General features: G+C 35.4%; 1 protein-coding gene across 6 annotated transcripts; it reads right to left on the bottom strand.

Annotated features, from left to right (window-relative positions):
- Nucleotides 1-217: 217 nt before the first annotated feature.
- On the bottom strand, nt 218-21,101 carry LOC110835765 (PX domain-containing protein kinase-like protein). 6 transcript variants are annotated; one of them, XM_022076315.2, is made up of 10 exons: nt 20,971-21,101; nt 18,581-18,769; nt 17,497-17,593; nt 17,163-17,389; nt 16,215-16,458; nt 15,052-15,294; nt 13,349-13,581; nt 10,554-10,634; nt 9,932-10,058; nt 218-8,589 (listed from the first exon to the last, which is right to left on the bottom strand). In XM_022076315.2, exons 2-10 carry the CDS (start codon nt 18,620-18,622, stop codon nt 8,396-8,398), a joined length of 1,488 nt encoding a protein of 495 aa, XP_021932007.1. In that variant the 5' UTR covers nt 18,623-18,769; nt 20,971-21,101; the 3' UTR covers nt 218-8,395. The 6 variants fall into 6 exon arrangements, with proteins under 6 accessions (XP_021932007.1, XP_021932004.1, XP_021932002.1 ...); XM_022076312.2 differs by lacking the exon at nt 20,971-21,101 and adding an exon at nt 20,661-20,843; XM_022076310.2 differs by lacking the exon at nt 20,971-21,101 and adding an exon at nt 20,383-20,638.
- Nucleotides 21,102-21,136: the final 35 nt, after the last annotated feature.

Raw genomic sequence — 21,136 nt, 5'->3', positions numbered from 1 at the left:
CATTATTTACAGAAATTATAGACTGCTTACTGGATACCTATCTTTTAAAAACAAACATGAGCATTAACATAATGTCTACTTCACAAGCTTGACTGCTAATCTATTTGTAGCTTCTATGTAGTAACTAGTTTTTGGAGATAGCTTCATCTTGGTTATACTGGGATGTTACAACAGTGTGATAAGGAAGTCCTTATACTCTGAATAAAATCATGCCCAATGAATATATTAAGAATATTATAACTCTGTTTTATAGCTGTTATATAATACACACACACACTGTGGCCTTATAACAATATTCTTTCTCATAAACTTCTCAGAATAAAAACAGTAAAACAAGAAGGAAAGATTTAGTTATTCATTTCCTATGCCTAAATGCAAATTCTACAATTCTTAGCATGCTAAAATTACATTTTTTTAAGTCATGACTAGTACTATAAAAACATTTCATCCTGCTTCTTTCAATCACAACTTGGTTCTTCACATTCAGGATCCATGCTGAAATCAATTATTTAAATAATCACCTTACAAATATAAAAATGGTAATAATGGAACCACACATGACACAATTATCATGAAAGACAATCAATAGTTTATCACATCAAGTAATCATTTTAAAATATGAAGGTTTAATTTGCATTTTGGACAACAGAGGCACCTTCAGAACTTTTTCAAAATGTCCATCAGTTTATTGTTTTCTAAACAAGTAGAACACGTATTTAGATCATGGACTACGACTGTCTTTATTCAGTTACCACACAGATGATCACAAGATATTTTCCTCACTATTTAGAAATAAAGTTTAAAAATAAAATAATGTAAATTTCAGTTGTATATATCATATTGAAAGATTTGAATTAAATATTTTTTGTCAGTGTTGGTTTTCTGCACTGTAATTCTACCTAATATCCACATGGCATTGCAATGCAAAAGACCAATACCGACATCTTCACTGCCATGGGATCCTCAAATCTGGCACTATTTTTCATTCACAATTGCTAAATTTTTGTAGTCTTCTCAATTTCATACCAGAAGAGTGTTCCTTTAGTTACCAGCATACCATGAAACCTATTCTTGACAATGTGTCTCCATTCCTCTCTGAAGTGTGATACTCCAAAATGCAAATCCTTCTACATCAAAGGCTAGTTTTAAATGGAAAATAACTGCATGTGGCATTTGGATAAGTACAGGAAATTCAGATGTTTCTGCACACCACAAAAACACTAGACCACATTGCAACCTTCTAGATTCTGAGTGAAAAAACAATCTGTAGAGCTCACAAGGTAATGAACAATAGTAGTTTGAAAAATACACCTTCCATAGCATCATAATTCCAGGTAGGTATGATTTGCAAGTTAAAACTATCTTCAAGCCAGTTTCTGAACTATCGGTAATTTCTCAACAGATTCTCGTGGTACTTGAATGGCATAAATTATGCTTTTCCAATCATAAGATTAATGTAAGATGGCCTTGGTCCTAGAAAGGACCTGCAAAAAGGGACTTTTCCAGGAATTAATTCTCTTGACTAACCTATCCTTGTACACTAGACTAAAGTATACTCAATGAAACTACGTACTCTATCCAAAATACAATTTTAAATAAAGATGGCCACCTAACATGTCTTAAGGAGCTAATAACAGCTCCCAATTCAAACCTTTGTCAGGTATAACAAAACGTTAATTTCACTGAGGACGTTACTGTATAAAATTTAATTTTTACAAGCACATACTGGTTATTCATTAACTTGCTGATCTTAATAACCATACTAAGCAGCATTAAATTTCCATCTCAACTTGTCACACAACTATTAGTTTTTTGAGTGAAGAGAGTACAGTAACTTTTGGTATCACTGAAAGGAAAATGTCCACCAAACTCAATTCTCACATGCCAAACTGAAGCTCAGTTAAATGTTAAAATTTCTGGAACTAGAGAGAAGAAACTGTATCAAAATTTAGATCACTGAATCTAATACTCGGAGATTACTGAATTTAACCCCCCCCCCCCCCCCCCCATTCAAAACTTGATTTGCATCTCTTCAGTGCTAATACTGTTAATAATATCTAAGAATTGACAAAATAATTCACATACAGTTGTATCTTCAGTAAGAAGGGCTTAAGTAAAACAACTTGTATTGACTTTAAGTCTTTCTTCCCAAACATTAAAGGTATGTGTTTATACACAAAGTAATTATGTTAATGATTCAATTATTAATCATTGAGCTTCATGGTTTTCCTTTCAAATTATTAATAAGAATATAGATACAACAGTAAACTGTAATCACAAGTGTGAAGAGGAAGAATGGGTATAAGAGCCATAAATTTGACCATACAACATCAATGATTACACTCTTATTGGAACATACAAACTGTTAATGTTGTATGATATAAAGTATGAGCTATAAATTATTTTGTTACAACACACAAACAACCTGATAAAAACATCCCTAGCAAGTCATTATGAGCTACAGAAAATTCATATACATGAAATTTATAATTTAAGCAATCCCCTACATTACACACAGTTCAAGCAAGAAGTTAATTAAACTTTACATTAATTACAACATTCAACACAATAAAGAGCTGACAGGTATAAATACCATGGCATTCTTTGGTGAGCCCCTGAAAATGAAAATGCGTTCATTTCGGTTTTCAATGTACGCAAAATGATATGTAGAATGTTCAGACATACTATATACATATGCAGTGAATAATGCTGATACAATCTGCACAGGGCACATTCTGTTCAACAATTTCAGTAGTCTTTCTATATCAGCAAACACTGTCTATATACACCGAGATATGCAAAAACATTCCATCTCTACTTATCAGATCAGCACCTTATTTAAAGCAAGTGGAAGAAGTGGACTTGTAGTATAAAGTATCCATGATAATTACAAACACATTATTAAGTATTTGAATACTTCTTTCCATGACCATTGTACCCTAATTCAATCATATATACAATGACACCACCACACGCATACATGGGCTTATTTCATAAAAAATTGTACTGGTCATTTTTCGGAGGAACGCGGTTTAACCCTGCAAATACAAATTCAAGTAAATTTGAGTTAAAATATAAAAAATGCTTAAAACTTGTTTAATATCATAATCGTAAAAATCTGACATATTTCAACCTCTGTGAATTAATGGGGTTCCTGTTATTTTGAAAATTGCCAGCAGTCAAGCATTGCAACATCTGTTCAATTAGTTACATGCCTTTGTATACAGTTGTTACTGTGAGGTATAACATTATTTATTTTATTAGTCTTATTTAATGATGGTGTCAGCAGGTCAAACTACATTGAGTCAATACAATATGTTACTATGTAAGTTACAATAACAAATATTTATAAAGGTATGGTGACAACTTTCAAAATAACAGGAACAAATGACAGCTTTATCTGATGGTGTCAATGTATATGCATATATATATTCTCCATCTTTACTTCTTGAATCGTAAGAATCACTTTCTGTCTTCTACAGTTTCAGCCATTTCCTGTTACCAAATAATATATAATCGAACATTAAACAGTCATGACTTTAGGAAGACTTCTGTTTCATGTTAAATGAAAAAAAAATATTCACTTCTCTTCTCAGAACCACAGAATATGACACACAGCCATTTTATAACATTGATTCCTTAATTATACATAGATTAAAAAATTACTTATCACATGCAGAGGTTATTTAGGGTCAAATTAAATTACAGGATATGATATACAGGCTGGGTGGGAAGTAAGTAGGCATTAAATAATCGCTAAGCATTGGAAATATAGAGGTTATAACCATTTCTCAATGCCTACTTACTTCCCACCCACCCTGTAGAGTTAAATGGAAACAATCAGGAAAGAAGTAGCCATATTTCAAGGTACACTGTGTTATCATTCATCTGGAAGGGCAAGAAAACTATGAGAAAAAGCAATCAAGATATCTGGTGCTCTGGCTCAAATTAAAAATGGAAACCTCTTGAATACAAATGTGACAACACATTAACAGTACTGATTTAGCTCTGTCACTTCTCGCTTAGCTGAGACTTAATTTCCCTTCCAAGTTTCTTTCACTGAATCCTGAGAATGCTTTCAAACCTGCTGAAGTTCCAGGTTTGATAATGAAAAAGAGTCATGTCGCTGTTCTTAAGCACTTAGCAAAAAAAGCCTATCAAGGGTGTGAAGGTAATGCTTAAAGTATTTTAAGTCTGAACACTAGATGGAGATGAGTGACAAAACTGGATAGAGGTGAGTGGTAGCATCGAGTGGAGGAAAGTGGTAGCACTGGGTAGATATTACTGATAGCATTATATGGAGGTGAATAGGTAATCCGAGAAGATAAAGACCAAGAAAGCTGTGGAAAGTGAGCATCCTACAGGCCATAACAAGTAATAATGGAACCAGATGATGTGCAAATCCAGCAAGAATGGATTTGGGGATGGCAAGGCAGCAAACAACTGAAAAAACATACTACTACTACCACTGCCATCACCATCACCCACCACCACCACTACTGTTGCTGTTGTTGTTGTTACTACTACATGTAGAAAAATCAAGTAAATACATTAGTCTTAAATATGACTATTAAAGATCCAGACTTCACTTACTATTTCATTTGTCAGAATGCACCATAAAACATGGACATGTTTGTTTTACTAAGTGTCATTGGAACATTAAGCTATAAGTTATGAACATTGTTGGTAACAAAGATAAATCTCGGAGAGAGGCTATTTTACAGAACAAAACCTATATGAAAGACTAGAAAACAAATTGAAATCATTATTAGTTTCCAAAATCTGGCAAATGTAGAGGAATCTAAACAAATTTCCATGCAAATTCTGATGTGCAAACTGCTGAATATGATGACTGTTCTTCTGACTGGCTGTCTGTATGTTCAAATCCTGTATAAGTATCCTGAGCATAACAATGCAGCTGCACCAAACAGTACACACAGGCCAGCAGTTTCCCATGCTGTTGAACCTATATCTTATAAGAATAAGGAATTTAAACCCCTGTACTATGGGGCTACTGGCCCAACTTAACTCCAGGATTTAATGGTTTAGCAGCGTGCTACTTTGAAGCACAGCTAGCTGAACTGTGCAGAAGCAGTAACTCAGCCAATGAACATTAAATAGAAACATATATTCTCTACTCTGAATTCATATAGTATAAACAATTTCAAGAGACAAGAATATGCCTACTTTATGCAAATCTTGCAAATAATTGGCATGAGAATTATTTTGGTTATCAAGACACATCCTTATAACATAAAGCTGAACAAAAATAAATTATGTTAACATCAACATCTATTCATGAAGAAATGCAAAATAATGCCATACCTGGGCATTCAGTAACCAACATTATTGTACAGCTTGAAATGACGAGTGGGTGTGAGATGTCACTGATGAACCTACCATATTGATCTGTTAACATTTCTCCTTGCTTAAATTAATGCTGATACTGTCACTGTGTATGTACTTCAGCAGTTTCCATGCTATATACAAGATGACTTGCTTACAAACATCAGCCTTCAGCTCTGAAGGAAACATCTTAACTCAACAAAGCAACTATTTGTAGCTTTCCACAAAATGACATTTACAGGTTATAATGTGCAGAAACAAGGAATTTTTAATTGAAACATGGAAAGGGGCTATAACATTTAAACCCTTTCTATGCCAAGTTTAAATGGGAAAATAAATGCCTCTATGTATATGAATACATTTGTAGTTTATGATGAACATCAAAAACAACTTCAAGTGGGAAATGATGACAAGAGCGGTTCTTGTTACTGATAATACTAAATACTGCATCAAAGATGTTCAGATCAGAAGTTGGTGCATAAGGCCTCTCCTTTATCGAGGAGCATTATTTAAATTATATCCCATGGTTTATCTACTGTTCTTTCACCTAATTCAAAATGTGCCAAGACCACTCTATAAAATGTTAATTTTATTTTACAATTTATTCCTCTCTCTGTGCTATCATCAGGGTCAATTTCCATAAGTATGCGACTACCACCACATTCCAAATGTTTTAATACCTCTTGAGGGTTATGTGGGAGAAAATTAAATCCAGTATGGTCTTGACAATTATGAGCATACCTATGTGCTCTTTAACAGTAATAATTTATACTATAAAATCATTATGTGGAACTAGATATAATAATAAAAAGAAAGGAATGTATAATGATCACAAATACACTATCCCAACGCACAAGCACACACCACACACACATAACATTACATGCAAAAACGTTACAAATTTTCAACTGTACTCAAAAAATAATTCCCTTCATATAACTAGTAAAACTGTATATACTTCATATAGTATATAAAAATATTAAAACATAACTGAAGTGTTATTAATCACATCTTCAGAACATTCTGAAAATACTGAATTGTCACACAGTCCTTTATATGCTTGTATAGTGAGTTTGTGAAAACATTATTGTTACAAAAGAGGATTAGCATATTATTGTTACTTAAATCTTCAATCAATTAAAACTTCACACAACATCAAAAACTACTTGTTCATCCTTCACAAAAATTTCTCAGTGAGAACACAGTTCAATTACATTTATACAGTTGGCACAATAATTTAACATAACACATGAAGCAACCAGGACCATCCAAAATTTATTTTACTTCACATCTGTACTATGTTAAATCATTAAAGTTCTTCCACACAAAATGTTCAAGACTGATGCTTATAAAATGAAGACATTCTTTGTTCCATGCAATTTTTTAGGCTTGCCTCTTCAAAGAAGTTTGAAATGGGTGTGTGCATGCTGTAATATATGCAACTTGTAGTCATAATTGACTAAGGAAAACTGACAGATACAGAATGAAACCTGCCCCAGGGCCACTTTGTCCACAAATTCCACATGGACTACCTGGAACAAATTCTGTCGTTCTGTGATGAGAAATCAGTACCTTACTGGCAGATGAATGGCATGACCTATCATGTAGATGATGGTAAAATTCTCACTGTGCTTAGGAACCATAACCTGAAGATTATGGGGAGTGGATGAAAAGTGTCCTGTGGTTACCTTCACATACTCCAGCTCTTTAGCAATGGGGAAAGAATTTCCAATTCCCATCAGAAAACATGCTTAACAGGCCCCACAGCTAATCTGGGCACAGTAGTAAAGAGAGAAGTTCTTGCCTCTACTAAGAATTGAACCCTGGTCATCCAGCATGTAGCCAGTCACTTTGCTTACAGAGTTCTTGTGTTATAGAAAATTTGATGATGTTCCTTAACCCTTTTGTATCAATAAACCGTATCACTCAACTTTTTTTTTATTTAATTTGAACAGCTCCAAGGTTATGCAAGTCCCAATAAATGGATGAGTGCATAATCAGTACACCATCTTAGAACCAACTTTTGACAACATGCACAGAAAATACAATGAATACCAAGCAGCATTCTTAAAACCCTTCAATGTATGTAGAATAGGACTTTTCACAACTGACCAAACATTTCTTTTGCACCTGTTACCCACTAAACCTCAAAGTTACAGTGTAAGTAGACATTTGCTGTGTGTATTAATATCCCAGTTATTTATATATACTTTAGGCAGGTAACCATTTTGCAAGATGCTAACTGAAATCAGTTGTACAAACTTAAGAGTTTCAACTGCAACCCATATCACATACTTATATGCAAGAAATAAATGCATTAATGTTAAAGTAGCCAATATGAATGCCAATGGTCAAGTTTTGGACACTACTACACATCTACTGTCTTGAGTCTTCATAAGCCAATCAGCTTCAGAGAGTTGGTATATAAAGTATTTAGTTCCTTCAAGCACCAAGCTGATGCTATTTGTATGTGTGTATGTATGTGTGTGTGTGTGTGTGTATCTGTGCCACTCACCTTCATGCAGTCACTTTAAAGATAGATTCTGAAAGGAAATACACACTGCATATGTAATGAAGTTACAGAAATTAATTTAATCTCCGATAATATTTAAATAATTGTTTTTGTATTGGGTCTGAGTCTTGAAAATTATAACAAGTTTCTTGAAAATATGCCTCATTTTACACACTAAATTTTAGCTGTTGTGAATTTTAATTCAAATCATGTTCACAGAACTTCCAACAGAGAAACTGTCAAAAGCCTTAAGTTTTGTTGATTTAGGCTCCATTTAAATCTAACAGTCCAATACAAAATCATATTTAGTGTTACGATTATAAAAGTAAAAATATAAAATTACCCCTTTAAACAGAATTTTTTAACTTAACTTTTTAAATGGCAAAGAAATTAAAAACAAAAAACAGAATTATTTCACTTCATCGCAGAATTACTTAAGTTGCATTTAACACTTAATATGAAGATTCCATACAAATCTCTGGTGATACATTTGTTACACATGTGTAAACCTGTACATTTCACAGACACAAAACACATTCACGGCAATATGCAGCCCTGATTCAAATTGCTTGCTGATGCTGTGGCAGCTGTTCTACGCAGGGTAGCCTTATTGAAATTACAAATGGATCCCAGCAGAGCAGTCCGTTCAGGGGCTGCACTTGGAACCGACTGCAATGGCGATGGTGCAGAGGGGACTGGAGGGGGAGGCGGTGGGGAAAACTCAATTAAACCTGGCAATATAAAAAAATTAAACAAAATGAAAAGAATATTTCTAGCAGGTCTTTCCAATTATTTGCTTAAAGCAATATAATACACATATGTTCATGCACAAAAATTATACAGGTAAGAGATAAATGTAAGCAAAACATATAATGAAGAAATCAACATGTAACAGAAAATAAACAACCATTAATTCTGATTTCTACAGTACTGTAACAAAAAGTAATATTCTTGACCACAAGAAATTTTGTACAATCATGTTTCAATTTCAGACTTTCGACATTAATACCACATCAGCTATAGAAGATTTTATAACTGACTGAATAATCGATGGCAAATAGAATGAAACCTTACAGACTGTCCACAAATGTCACCCAGGCAGACCAACTAGTTTGGGATATATCAGACTGTTAAATTACGTAACACTTCACACTTTCACTCTCTCTTAGGTACAAATATTCTCCCCAGTACCTTGTTCTCAAACACCCTGAATCTATTTTGTGCCATCAGATGCAGATAATTTCTCATGGCCAAGAAGAAAACAATAAAGCTACAATAAAAGAACAATCTGAAATAAATATACATGCAATCATGATGAAGCTTAAAACAATCTAAACCTACAGAGTCCTACAGACTTGATTTCTGCTGCTATCATCCACGATCAGCTTTTCAGTCCTATGAAAAGGAGACAAGATCCACAAAATACAAACAAATTTGGGAAAGAAAATGTTTACCTTTTACAAATTTTCTGGATTATAATTTAATTTAGCCACTATTGTTACATGTTAAAAATGTCCAGGCACGAGATTATTTTGTACACAAATGGCCAAGGCTCAGAGTATTACACTTTTCCATACCGGTGGCTCAGTTTGCATCTGCAATTGTTCGACTTAAATCGGCTGCTGAGACTTTTAATCGAACTGTTTTGATTATATTTACAACTGCAAAAACAAATATAAATTTAGAAGTTCCTATATGTAACTGTATTTGGTGCTACCTCTGATGATGGTAGTAATGCCAAAATATGCTACGGAACAATTTCAGATAAATTTTGCAAATAAAAATTTGAATGTTGTATATGTAAAACTGATATTGTACCTGATGGATATGTATTACAGTTCCTGAAACAATGGTATTGGCATAACAAGAATTAAAATCATGAAGTTAATATTTTTAAAACCCTGCAAAGTAAGAAAGTCAGTACCTTTCCATGCAAATATTTTAAAAACACCTTTAATACAAAGCTGTTTCAGTTCTATTACTTCCTTCATAATTAGAAAGCAAGCACAATGTAAGCCAACAACTTTGACACAGTCCATCAATTCCAGTTAAACACAGGAAATTGAAACTTACAATTACCTGAGGGTGGAGTCACTGTACCAGCTGATGTGGCAGTGCTGGTACTATTAGGGCTTTCAGATCGCTCTGGAGATTTTCCATTGGATACTAATTGCTGATGCTGTTTCTGAAGCTGCTCTTTCTAGAAATAGATCAATCCACAAAATAATATAATCTTCAAAATATCAAAACCACATATTAAAGCAAATCAGAGAATTTCAGACAAATGTTGCAAAATGAATGCACAATAATACTGTGATGTTTCTCAGCATTAGTAAAAAAATTTCTGGTCAACTTGTTACATGCCCTATTATTAAGACAGAATGACAAAGATTTCTTTGAGGTTTATAAAGTTGTGGTTGAGATAGATCTGTCTATCCTAATGAAATCACTCCTAATTATGAAAAATGTTAAAATTTAAATTGTACATAAAGCAAGTGACATGTGACATTAAAGATTGATGCGAAGCCAGAAAAAACTTATCTTCTCAGGGTTCATAACCCTGATGATAGGGACAAATGATTCCCAAAACGTTTCTCTCTTCATATAACCATCTGATGTGGCTGACTGCCTGAGAAGATTTTATTGATTTTAGTCGCTGTCAGAGCATCAAATCATATACCAGAAAACTCTTTACCTGTTTTTGTTTCCTCTTCTTCTTCTCTTCTTCATTACTAAGAAGCTCTTGAACTCTAACAAGTCTTTTCTGATGTCTCACCTAAATAAACGATAAAAAATACATTAGCATCATGAATCCCCTTTTAACATACCAGGTTGCAAGGATAAATGTGGCTGTGAATTGATAGGAATTTAACCCCTCGGGCTGGTTCCACAAACCATATATGACATTCACCACTCTGCCTGTAGAGTGGTTGTATGTATATGTGGTCTGCAGCATCTTGAAAATATTCACATGGCTCCCTCCATGGAGGAAATTTAAACTATATAAACTGCAGCATATTCTACTAATCTCAATGCTTCCCACAATCTGTTGTTTTATCTAAACTTGCCATAGTCAAGCAAAAACTTAACTTGGTGATCAGTCATACCCATTAGTCAAGAAACACTGCTGCTTCCATTGATTCTAAATATGTTCCAAATCAGCTATACAGAAAATGATATAATTATGTTGAACATTATACTATTAAATTTTCCACAAACATTAATTACATTCTGAAGATTTCTGTCTTCTGGGTTATTGCGCTGTGTAGTCTGGTCGATGTTAACCAACGTTTCAGAGGTCATACTGCCTCCGTCATCAGGGCGATGAATATGCCAATAGGGTGTGAGGAGTTGGATTTTATAGGCAGGGAAGTGAAAGGTGTAGCCTGCCCCGAGCCAATGGGAGCAGGTATGGGAGTGGACCAATGGTAGCACGTGGGCGAGGGTGGGAGAGGGAGAGATTGTAGAGAGAGAAAGGTGAGTGTAGTTGTATGGATAAAGGCCCTGAAAGGGGCCGAGTTAGTGGTCTGGTTGGTTCTGGCGGCGCACTCTTGCTCGTTCTCGGAGTCCTCGGAGTGTGTGGATCAGAGGCTTCCAGGACCGGCTCAGGTGAAGTCCATCTTCCCTGTTAAAGTTATCAGGATGAAGTTCCTCTCCTCAAAAACCGGCTACATGGACCGGTTAATCAGGGAAGCCATCGAGATCGAACTTCATCCTGATAACTTTAACAGGGAAGATGGACTTCACCTGAGCCGGTCCTGGAAGCCTCTGATCCACACACTCCGAGGACTCCGAGAACGAGCAAGAGTGCGCCGCCAGAACCAACCAGACCACTAACTCGGCCCCTTTCAGGGCCTTTATCCATACAACTACACTCACCTTTCTCTCTCTACAATCTCTCCCTCTCCCACCCTCGCCCACGTGCTACCATTGGTCCACTCCCATACCTGCTCCCATTGGCTCGGGGCAGGCTACACCTTTCACTTCCCTGCCTATAAAATCCAACTCCTCACACCCTATTGGCATATTCATCGCCCTGATGACGGAGGCAGTATGACCTCTGAAACGTTGGTTAACATCGACCAGACTACACAGCGCAATAACCCAGAAGACAGAAATCTTCATATTCACCGCTGTGAGAACCTCAAGTCTTACATTAATTACATTCTGTTCAACAACTTAAAAATATGACAACATATTGAACAGGGTGCTACACAGCAATTTAAATGCCACTAAACAGCATAGTGTAGGAGGGGAGGGTTTAAAAACCAGCTTGATCATTAAGACAAGCATCAGTAATCTTATGAATCACTTGCATAAGTAAAAACATGAAATATAAAAACAGCATTAAACAATATACATGTCTCAGAAAATAATGACATAGAAGAATACAGAAATATAAAACAAGGGAAATATTTTTGAAAATTTTGTTTTATTTCACAAGTTGACTTCATGATGAGATCCTCTATAAAGAAGTTCAGAATAATGAAGGATACTTGTGATTTGAATTGCAAAGGTAATTTGTAAAGTGATGAATATTCAAAGCATGCTGTTACAGAAAATTAAAAGTACCAACTTTCCAGCTTAAATCCAAAATGTGACCAAAATATTATAATAGCATATAAGCATATGTAAATATGGTATTTTACTGCCCAATAAATAATCACCACAGTGTTCATAAAAGCCGAACGCTAGATCCCACAAACTACTTACACAACATCTATTTTAATATTATCTCACATCTATTACTCAGGATGTACATATTCAAAACTTAAGATTAGAGGTTGGAAATTATAGGGGAAAGTTGTGTGTATATTTTAATATATGAACTGTACACAAACAACAATAATTCGTACCCTCCAAATTTCAGACTCTGTCCGAATATTATCCCAGGGGTTTCAGGTGTACAGCATAATTATCTACTTCAATTAAAAAGAAGACATGCAAATTATAATTACTCAAATATGATGAAGAGATGTATACAATATAAGACCACTTAAAGAAAAGTTAACTGGGTAATTACTTATTACTTTCAGGAAGTTTTCTTTTCTCGCCCTTAAATTAGAAATTTTGCCATGGTAGAAGTGTGTTCTTATTAACATTATTTGGAGTAGATGTATTTAAGTACTCATTTGAATACATCTGTATTGTTCTGTATATGTCAGGCTGGATGAATACTCTAATGGGGAACAAAGCACAAAGATGTGAAGCTTTCACAAGAGAGACATTTCCAAAATGACCCACACTGGCCTAACTTCTTTACATAATTACAACTATAGGTCTCAGTATATCGATGGTGTTTACCCATGGCAACATTTGAAAAATTGTATTTGTGACCCAAGTCCATAATTCCACACTCTCCTAACAGATTACCTGAACCACTAAACATCATCCTACACTTGTTCCTAATCATGTCAGAGAAAATTACACATTTGTCCATTCTCTGTGCATATCTTTAATGCCCATGTATTCTGTTGTGATTCTTTGTACCATTTTCTGTTCATCCTTCAGTCGTATCTCAATCTTCTGACGAGCTACTTTCAAAGCTTCCTTGACATGTGATGAGAACTTGAGGTGTGGTCGGTCAGACTGTGAGGGGTTGGTGAGATGGTGAGAGTATGCTAGTTCGGTGCTATTAAAGAAGGGATGTGTCAGAAGAGCTGCTATTGTTGGCAATCCACCTTTACATGCTTCGGTGGACAGGATAGATTCCAATACAGACTCTACAACAAGTCAGAGAATGATTGTATCAACATAGCACCCAGAAAAACCTCATGTACTTTCAAAGAGTAATGATATACAGTATCTGCAATTATACATGAATTCTATAGAGGGAATTAATACAATATCTACTGGAATTCTGGAATGTGAGATGTCATATATGTAGTTTTTGCTCCATGTACCACAAACCATTCAGATAATTTACCTACCTTTGGCAGGTCTTCGATCAACTGCAGTGATTTACATCTACCCTTTGTTTTCGCATTTAACTACACCAATTTCTGTCAGCAGTACACAAATTAACTACAAATGCCCACGAACTCATTACAGTGTACATTAGGCACAGCACTAAGCCATATGAATCACATTTTACCATATCAGTTAAGGAGACCTGGTGGCTTCAGGTAAGGAAAGAGACTTTGTCCTGGGTCAAATCTAGACTTAAGCGGCCCATCCACGTAAGAGTCTGGCTTGTGAGTCCGGCTCGGCTCGGGTTCCATTGAGCCAAACTCGTTTGTGGGTGGGGTGTCACGAGCCGAGTCTTCTATGCATGTGTGGTGAAATATATCCGAGCCCGGCTCATGAGTCAAGTTCGCCGAGCCAGACTCGCAAGTCAGACTCGTACGTGGATGGGCCACTTTAAACTGCTCTGGACACAGGTCAAAGCCTCTACCCAAGAGACAAGAATGAAGAAGCCCTTATTCTGGTTTGGAGTACACAGTAAGCTTACACTCTGTCTACTTGCTATCATTCGCACTGTCATCACATCACTGTGAATAGCAGAAACTACTCCATCTCAAAATAGGATTCCTTCCCTCAATAAGAGGGCAGAAGTTAGGAAGGTTTGTAGGAAATAACTAGACATGTTTTACTTCAGATAAAATGCATTGTGCAGAGCGATGCATTATATGAGTGACCTTTTTAACAGTTCTGTTTCTATGTACATTAAGGTAAGAAATTTAGTTATTAAAATGATGATAGCTGGGATTCTTACAAGTATGACATATTTACATTAGATTACCAGATTGAATATAAAGATGAATAAAGTCAACACCAACAGAAATATGAGGATATACAGAAGTAAAGGATTTTTTAACATGAAAGTATGACCCCAAGTGATGTATTTTTCTTTGCCAAACAACTAAAGGGCCAGAAGGCAAGGACTGTGCCATTTAAGTTTGAGGGCTGTAGGAAATGTAGCACTGACATAACAAAAACAAGTAACAAAAAAAATAGAGTGATAAAGAAATTATGGAACTAAATTTGTTACAGAAAATTGAAGAAAAAGATAATGTTACTAAGCAAGTGACATAATCAGCAACTCTTCCTAACTTCACACTTCTAAGCAAAACCTATCATGTTTTAAATACCTTGGATATTTCTGACACACATTATCCAGGGTTACGCTCTAACCTCCAATTTACTGTGCTCACAAACAACCACCCGTACAATGTTCATGTAGTAATACTTACTCAACACAGGAGGACAGCTTGATGGGAAAATATCACAGACAGATTCATGCAGTGGATGGCCAAATGCCATCTCATACAGAACATGGCCAAAACAATAAACATCAACAGCCTCCAGGGTTTGTATCTTCTTATGCTGAACAAAATATGGCCTGTAGTAGGATGGCAAACCCAGGACACCATTCTCAATGTCCAGGAGCTTCACTTCGCCATTTTCCAGCATGATATTACCAGTATGAAGGTGGCCTATAAAACATAATTCACCTATTATTATTTTTATTTATAATAATATTACCATATACCGCAGGAATGGTTCTCAAAACTTCCTCCTACCAAGACTGATTTCTAAAAAAAAATCAGAAACATAAAAAAGGACAAGTGAGCCGTGCTGCTTGTTGAATGTACTAGCCAAACATTTTTCTGGGCAGAAAATTAAACCCATGGAAAGCCTGTAAGGACAGTCAGTAGCCCAGTTGGGATCCAAATCAAATACTTCATAAACATTACTGCTTCATCAGCCTGCTTGATGGAGTATGTTAACATAAATGAAGAATATGTTCCAAAGACTAGAAAAGCATTTAAAACCACAGCAAATCAGACACTTATCCTGCAGCAGTTCACAAAATTTAACACAATGCATCAGAAAACAAAGTAATATACAAACAGAAAAGCACCACTGACAAAAATATGCTCCTTGCAGGGTAAAAGTAAAGATTGTCCCGCTATGTGCCGTACAGGCGCTCAGGGTGAGTGGAGGTATAGCTCCTCTCTTTCTTGACCTCGGCACTAGATGGGGGTGAGTGGTCAGCATCACGCCCCGGCCGGCTTTACCCCCGGGAAAGGACCCCGGTACCCATTGTAGAGGAGGCTGGGTGGGCCCCAGAGCCGGTCTGGACGCAGAGGCTAGAAGAAAACCCTCTAACCCTGTCGGAGATCGAACCCCAGTCGTCCAGCCCGTAGCTAGTCACTATACTGACTGAGCTATCCCGGTTCATTCCTTGCAGGGTATTTTCATATTATAACATAAACTTATGACAACAGTTACCCAAAACAAGCGTTATCACTTGAATAACATACAATGTGGCTCTATTTGTACACAAATTACATAGCCTCTTACTAGTTTTTACAAGCATACACTGCCTCTAACAAAACAATGTGTGCATTACCAAAAGGAAGTCCTTTCTCACTAAGGAATCTGAGCACTTCGAGGATCTGTCTCCCAAAGCATGCCATATCACTTGGAGACAATGGTTTGTACTGCTTTGGGTTTCCGTATTTCTTCATGAACTGTAGCTTTGGTTTTGCAGTACACAGAAGATCCCGCAAACTTCCAGCATTGTTCAGTCCGCGCACCACGAATCCCCCAACTTCGTTGCAGTTCAGGAACTCAATTCCTTGAATATAAGGGTGCTGAAAATGCAACAATTAGTTTGTTAGCCACTTACCTTGCACTCTCAAGATAACATGGGTTAGAATTTATGCATAAAATATTCTATGTACCAGTTCCTACTCAAGGCTTTGTCCAGTCTAAACTATTGGGAGATATAATTTGGAATTCTGGAATGACAAAAAAGTTTAAAGTTATATTACATAAAACTACTTGCCTGTTTGTACACATCAAACATAACTTGGAAATGGACCAAGAGAAACATTAGCAGAATATAAGCAAAAAGATGAATTTTCTAAACAGTATTAAGAAATTAACAAGAAAGGTTAAATCTTAAACCAATATATTAGGAAACATTTTTATGATAAAAACATTACACTGGAAGTGTATGAAATCAATTATATGTTGGATATATTGGTACAGACATTAGTTATGAAAGCATGAAAATAATATTTACTTTTGAAGATCAAGATGATGGATAAAGAAATCACTATGGGGAACACAGACTAAACAGATGCATCTTGTAAGGGAAGATACATAAAACAGTGTAGGGTAAGAAGACACAGAGTTCACTTTAACAGAAAATATATTTTTTAACAAACTTGGAGGGAAAATGTAGCACTTCAATCTGTGACTACAAGATATCTTTTCTCAAAAGGATTATGTAAAAGGCTAGCAGTAGTGCAAAAAATGTTAAAACATTATTGCAATATATTACAGTACTTACCTGAAGGCCAGATATGCTCTTGAACACACCGTGTAAATCACGGTCTTCTAGATACTTGTCCGGTCCATGCTCAACCCACGATAGCAGCATTTCCTCTTTGGGGTTAACACGGCTTTTGACAAGAAAGTAATGTTTCCGCAACCTCCATCCAATTTCTGGCACAGGTTTTATTACTTCATAATTCACTTCACTTCTTAATATCATTGATACATGTTGTAATGCCAGCTCTAGAACATACACCACAAAACATTACTTATATCAGTTAATACCACAGACTACAAGAATAATATCACTAATACCCTGTTTATAAACAGAAGTGTGCATATAAACCGACCTTGGAATGGTGTGGCATAGTTTTCAGGATCCAGGAATTTCTTCACAGGCAATGATGATGCCAAAATAGGATTCATTAGGATCAAGTTTAAATAATTCTGAAACATAAATAATAAACATCACAACCTTTAAATTTTATAAAGTCATATGACACATTATCCTTAAGGATAAACCAAATACTGTTCATATGTTTAATTCTGCATACACATGAGAGGTCACTTCTGGACACAGACACTAGGGAAAAAATCCTCTGCCTCCATCAAGGATCAAACCCTGATCATTCATTCCATAGTCAGTCACTATACTCACTAAGCTACCTGGCTCATCTGAGACAAGCCACAGAGACTATAAAGCATCCTAGAAACAATGACAGAGAATTAAAAAAAAAGTGCTGTCCACCTTAGCTTATATTTTATCTAAGTTACAACATATTTGGTTGTTCAATTCATTAACTGCATTTTTTTCTAATTAATGGTTCATTAGCCATTGTGGCTAGTCTCTGGATCAAATCAACTACAAAATTTCACCCAGGTACTCTTCACAATGTTAACTGTGTGTTATTTTACAGATCATTCACAAATTAAATTCACACAGTCATAACATCTAAATGACAAAATTACATTTTCAGTTTTAATTCTTACTACTGTCTTACATTCTATGCTGTCATCCTTGTTATATCACTTGGTTTAATTTAATTAAGGTACCAACACAGAAATTTGTATAACTTAGAAACAAATGTGACTAAGATTCCAATTAACTAGCATCCAGCTTGGGTCACTGAACAATCACAGACAACCTTCCCCCTTCCAGACATACAAATACATACCAATTAACAGACAATTTTAGACACTTACAATGGGTTCAAAATATATAACACTTCTAAGCAAGCAGCATGACTCAATACTGAGAACCAAACAGCACACTGTTATATGTAGATCTACATATGGTGCTGATCTAGTGTACTTACACTTCTTTGCAAGTATTCTGCATAACCCTCAGCCAGTAACCTTTAAATCCATGTATAATTTAGAACAAAATGAGAGAATACTTCCAATGTATGCAGTACCCGATAATCAACACTTTACCTGAAGTCCCGTTTGTCTTTCAGCTATAAATTCTCTTTCCATATTACCAATGAGTTTCTTTGGAGGAAGAGGAAAATTAAGTCCAGATATCTGAAGCAAATTATGGAGAGAAACAAAATCATTGTAACGCTTATATATATGCCACGTCTTCTCTGGTAATGGTCCGCGCTGAACACGTATGATATATTCCTGAAAAATAAAAACTCTTAAGAGACCAAGTCTACAAAAAAATATAAACTGTCATAAAGTTTTGTAAGCAAGTCACTGTATTTAAGCAATGCAAGATTTCATTCAATAATTCAAATGTCCTATGTCCAATTAAGTTTTCTTTTACATGAGTATTAATATAAATAAACTGGAATATATTGGAGTTTTCAAAAATGTCATTCATCAGGCCCCAGTCATCATAGACAAATGAGTATACTACAGTGTCATTCGGTAGGAAACTCTCACTTCACTTCAGCTCATTTCCTATTCTGCCTTCTGTTTCATCTCTTACTGAAGATGGTTGTCTTCTGGGTTGTAGCACCGTGTAATCTAGCAGAAATTTACCAACATTTCAGAGGTCCTTGGTGCACCTATCATCAGGGCGATCATAGCCCTGACAATGAAGGACCTCTGAAACATTGGTAAACTTCTACCAGATTTCATGATGCTAAAACCCAGATGATGGCCATCTTCAAACTCACCACAGTGAAAACCTCAAACCTACATACATTACTTACATCTTTATTACATTCCATGGATCCATAGGATAGTCAGATAACAATAGGATGTGGAAAAAGTCATAACAACAATACAATATATATTACAACGTACAATTCATACTATTATATAAATTTAACATAATACAAACAAAGGGTCCACCTAGATTAATGATAAGTTACAAATAAATGTACCCATCACATACAGATGATACCTACTTCATCTCTCACTCTTTTAGAATAAGGATTTATTTACAGTTAATAGATCCATAGATCTCAATAGTCCCTTCCCTTTCATCGTAATTTAATTTCTCAGTCTATCAGAGATTAACATTTTTGATTATTGAATTCTTTGAAACAAAAAGCTTTCATACAAGAATCAATACTACTAGTTACATGTTCATTACTGCTGAGTGGTTAGCACTCTTGATATATGCTACTTACAGCACTATTAAATAAACCACAGGAAAAAACACACATGAATCAAACCATTATTCTTTCCCAAAGAGATCAGTAAGATGACACACAAAATTTTCCCTCAACAACTTTCACTCCACTCTGCAAAATATAACTCATGTTGTTGGTTCTACTATTTGTTACTTTAAGGATACGATGTCAATCAATAGTAAGAAGACAAGAGTATACATTCTCACCTTTAACCACATTAACATAAACTTTAAATTGTACAAGTTAAAATGTTAACATATTATAGCAATGGTATACCATTATCAAAATATGTGACTAGCCCTGCCCATCGAAAATTAATTTACATTACGTGAAGAAAGTCGTATACCTAATGATGTGTACTCAATGTGGGAATAGGTAAACCATGAGCAGAAAATTCAGGAAACTAAAATTACATTCAAGAGTGGTTACCAAAGGACAAAAGACATATTTTAACAGCAAGTCCCAAGTGACCTAGCATTTAGTAACACATTTCAGACTGCATTACATCACTATTGCAGCTCCCAACACTCATCTTCAATCGGAGTGCATATAACGTAATAGTATAGGTGTGAAATGTGATCATATGGAAAGTGCCAAGATATCGTCGGGGAGTTCCCTTATCCAAGAATTGTTTTTACCAGTTACACTTACCGTGTGTCCCTGAATGTTCTGTGCATTCTCAAAAATACATGTCAGCACTTGTGTATCATCTAAAAATACTTTTCTTGGAATTATTTTCTCAAAAACAGCCATTGAGTACTACAACCTTTAGCCTGAAACGACATTGGTGCACTTATTTTCATCCATAAGGAAATCTAAAACCCCATGACGTTTTCCGCCATTTTTAGAAACAAATTACGTTAAACCTGCGCAAGTAGAATATTAATTTTCACGATCTTTAGATTAAAATTACATAAGATCATTCATACAGGGGCCTCAGCATTCCGATCCTCGAATACAGTGGCTGTCATGAATATTTTTACTTGACATAACACAGTTCGTCTTGAAAATGTGATGGACACTGATCTAGTCGAAATTCTCCACCTTTCATTGTAGTCCAAAGGTCCATACCGTATTCACAATAGCCAATAACTGTCATTATCCTGAACCAGATAAATACAACACACCCTCACATTCTACTTTTATACAGCTTATTTGAATATTGTCTTCACATTTACAATGACATCCCAAGTTGTTTGCCGATTAACATTTAGTATGCATTTATCATCTCATACGTACTACATTTCCCCTATCTCATCCTCCTGGAAAAAAATCACGCTAACAATATTTGAAACTATGTTTCACACTTTTAAAGTATAACATGTAAAACATTGTGCATTTTAATCTCTTCGTTTTCGGGTAAGAGCCCAGTGTGTCGCAACACTAAGGGATATTTAATGTTCTT

The sequence above is a fragment of the Zootermopsis nevadensis genome, unplaced genomic scaffold (genome assembly GCF_977971745.1).
Source record: "Zootermopsis nevadensis isolate Lab colony 2312 unplaced genomic scaffold, Znev_1.0 Znev_ptg000029l, whole genome shotgun sequence".
Lineage (NCBI taxonomy): Eukaryota > Metazoa > Arthropoda > Insecta > Blattodea > Termopsidae > Zootermopsis > Zootermopsis nevadensis.
The sequence above is the reverse complement of the archived record's forward strand: the minus strand, read 5'-3'. Positions and strand labels throughout refer to the sequence as shown.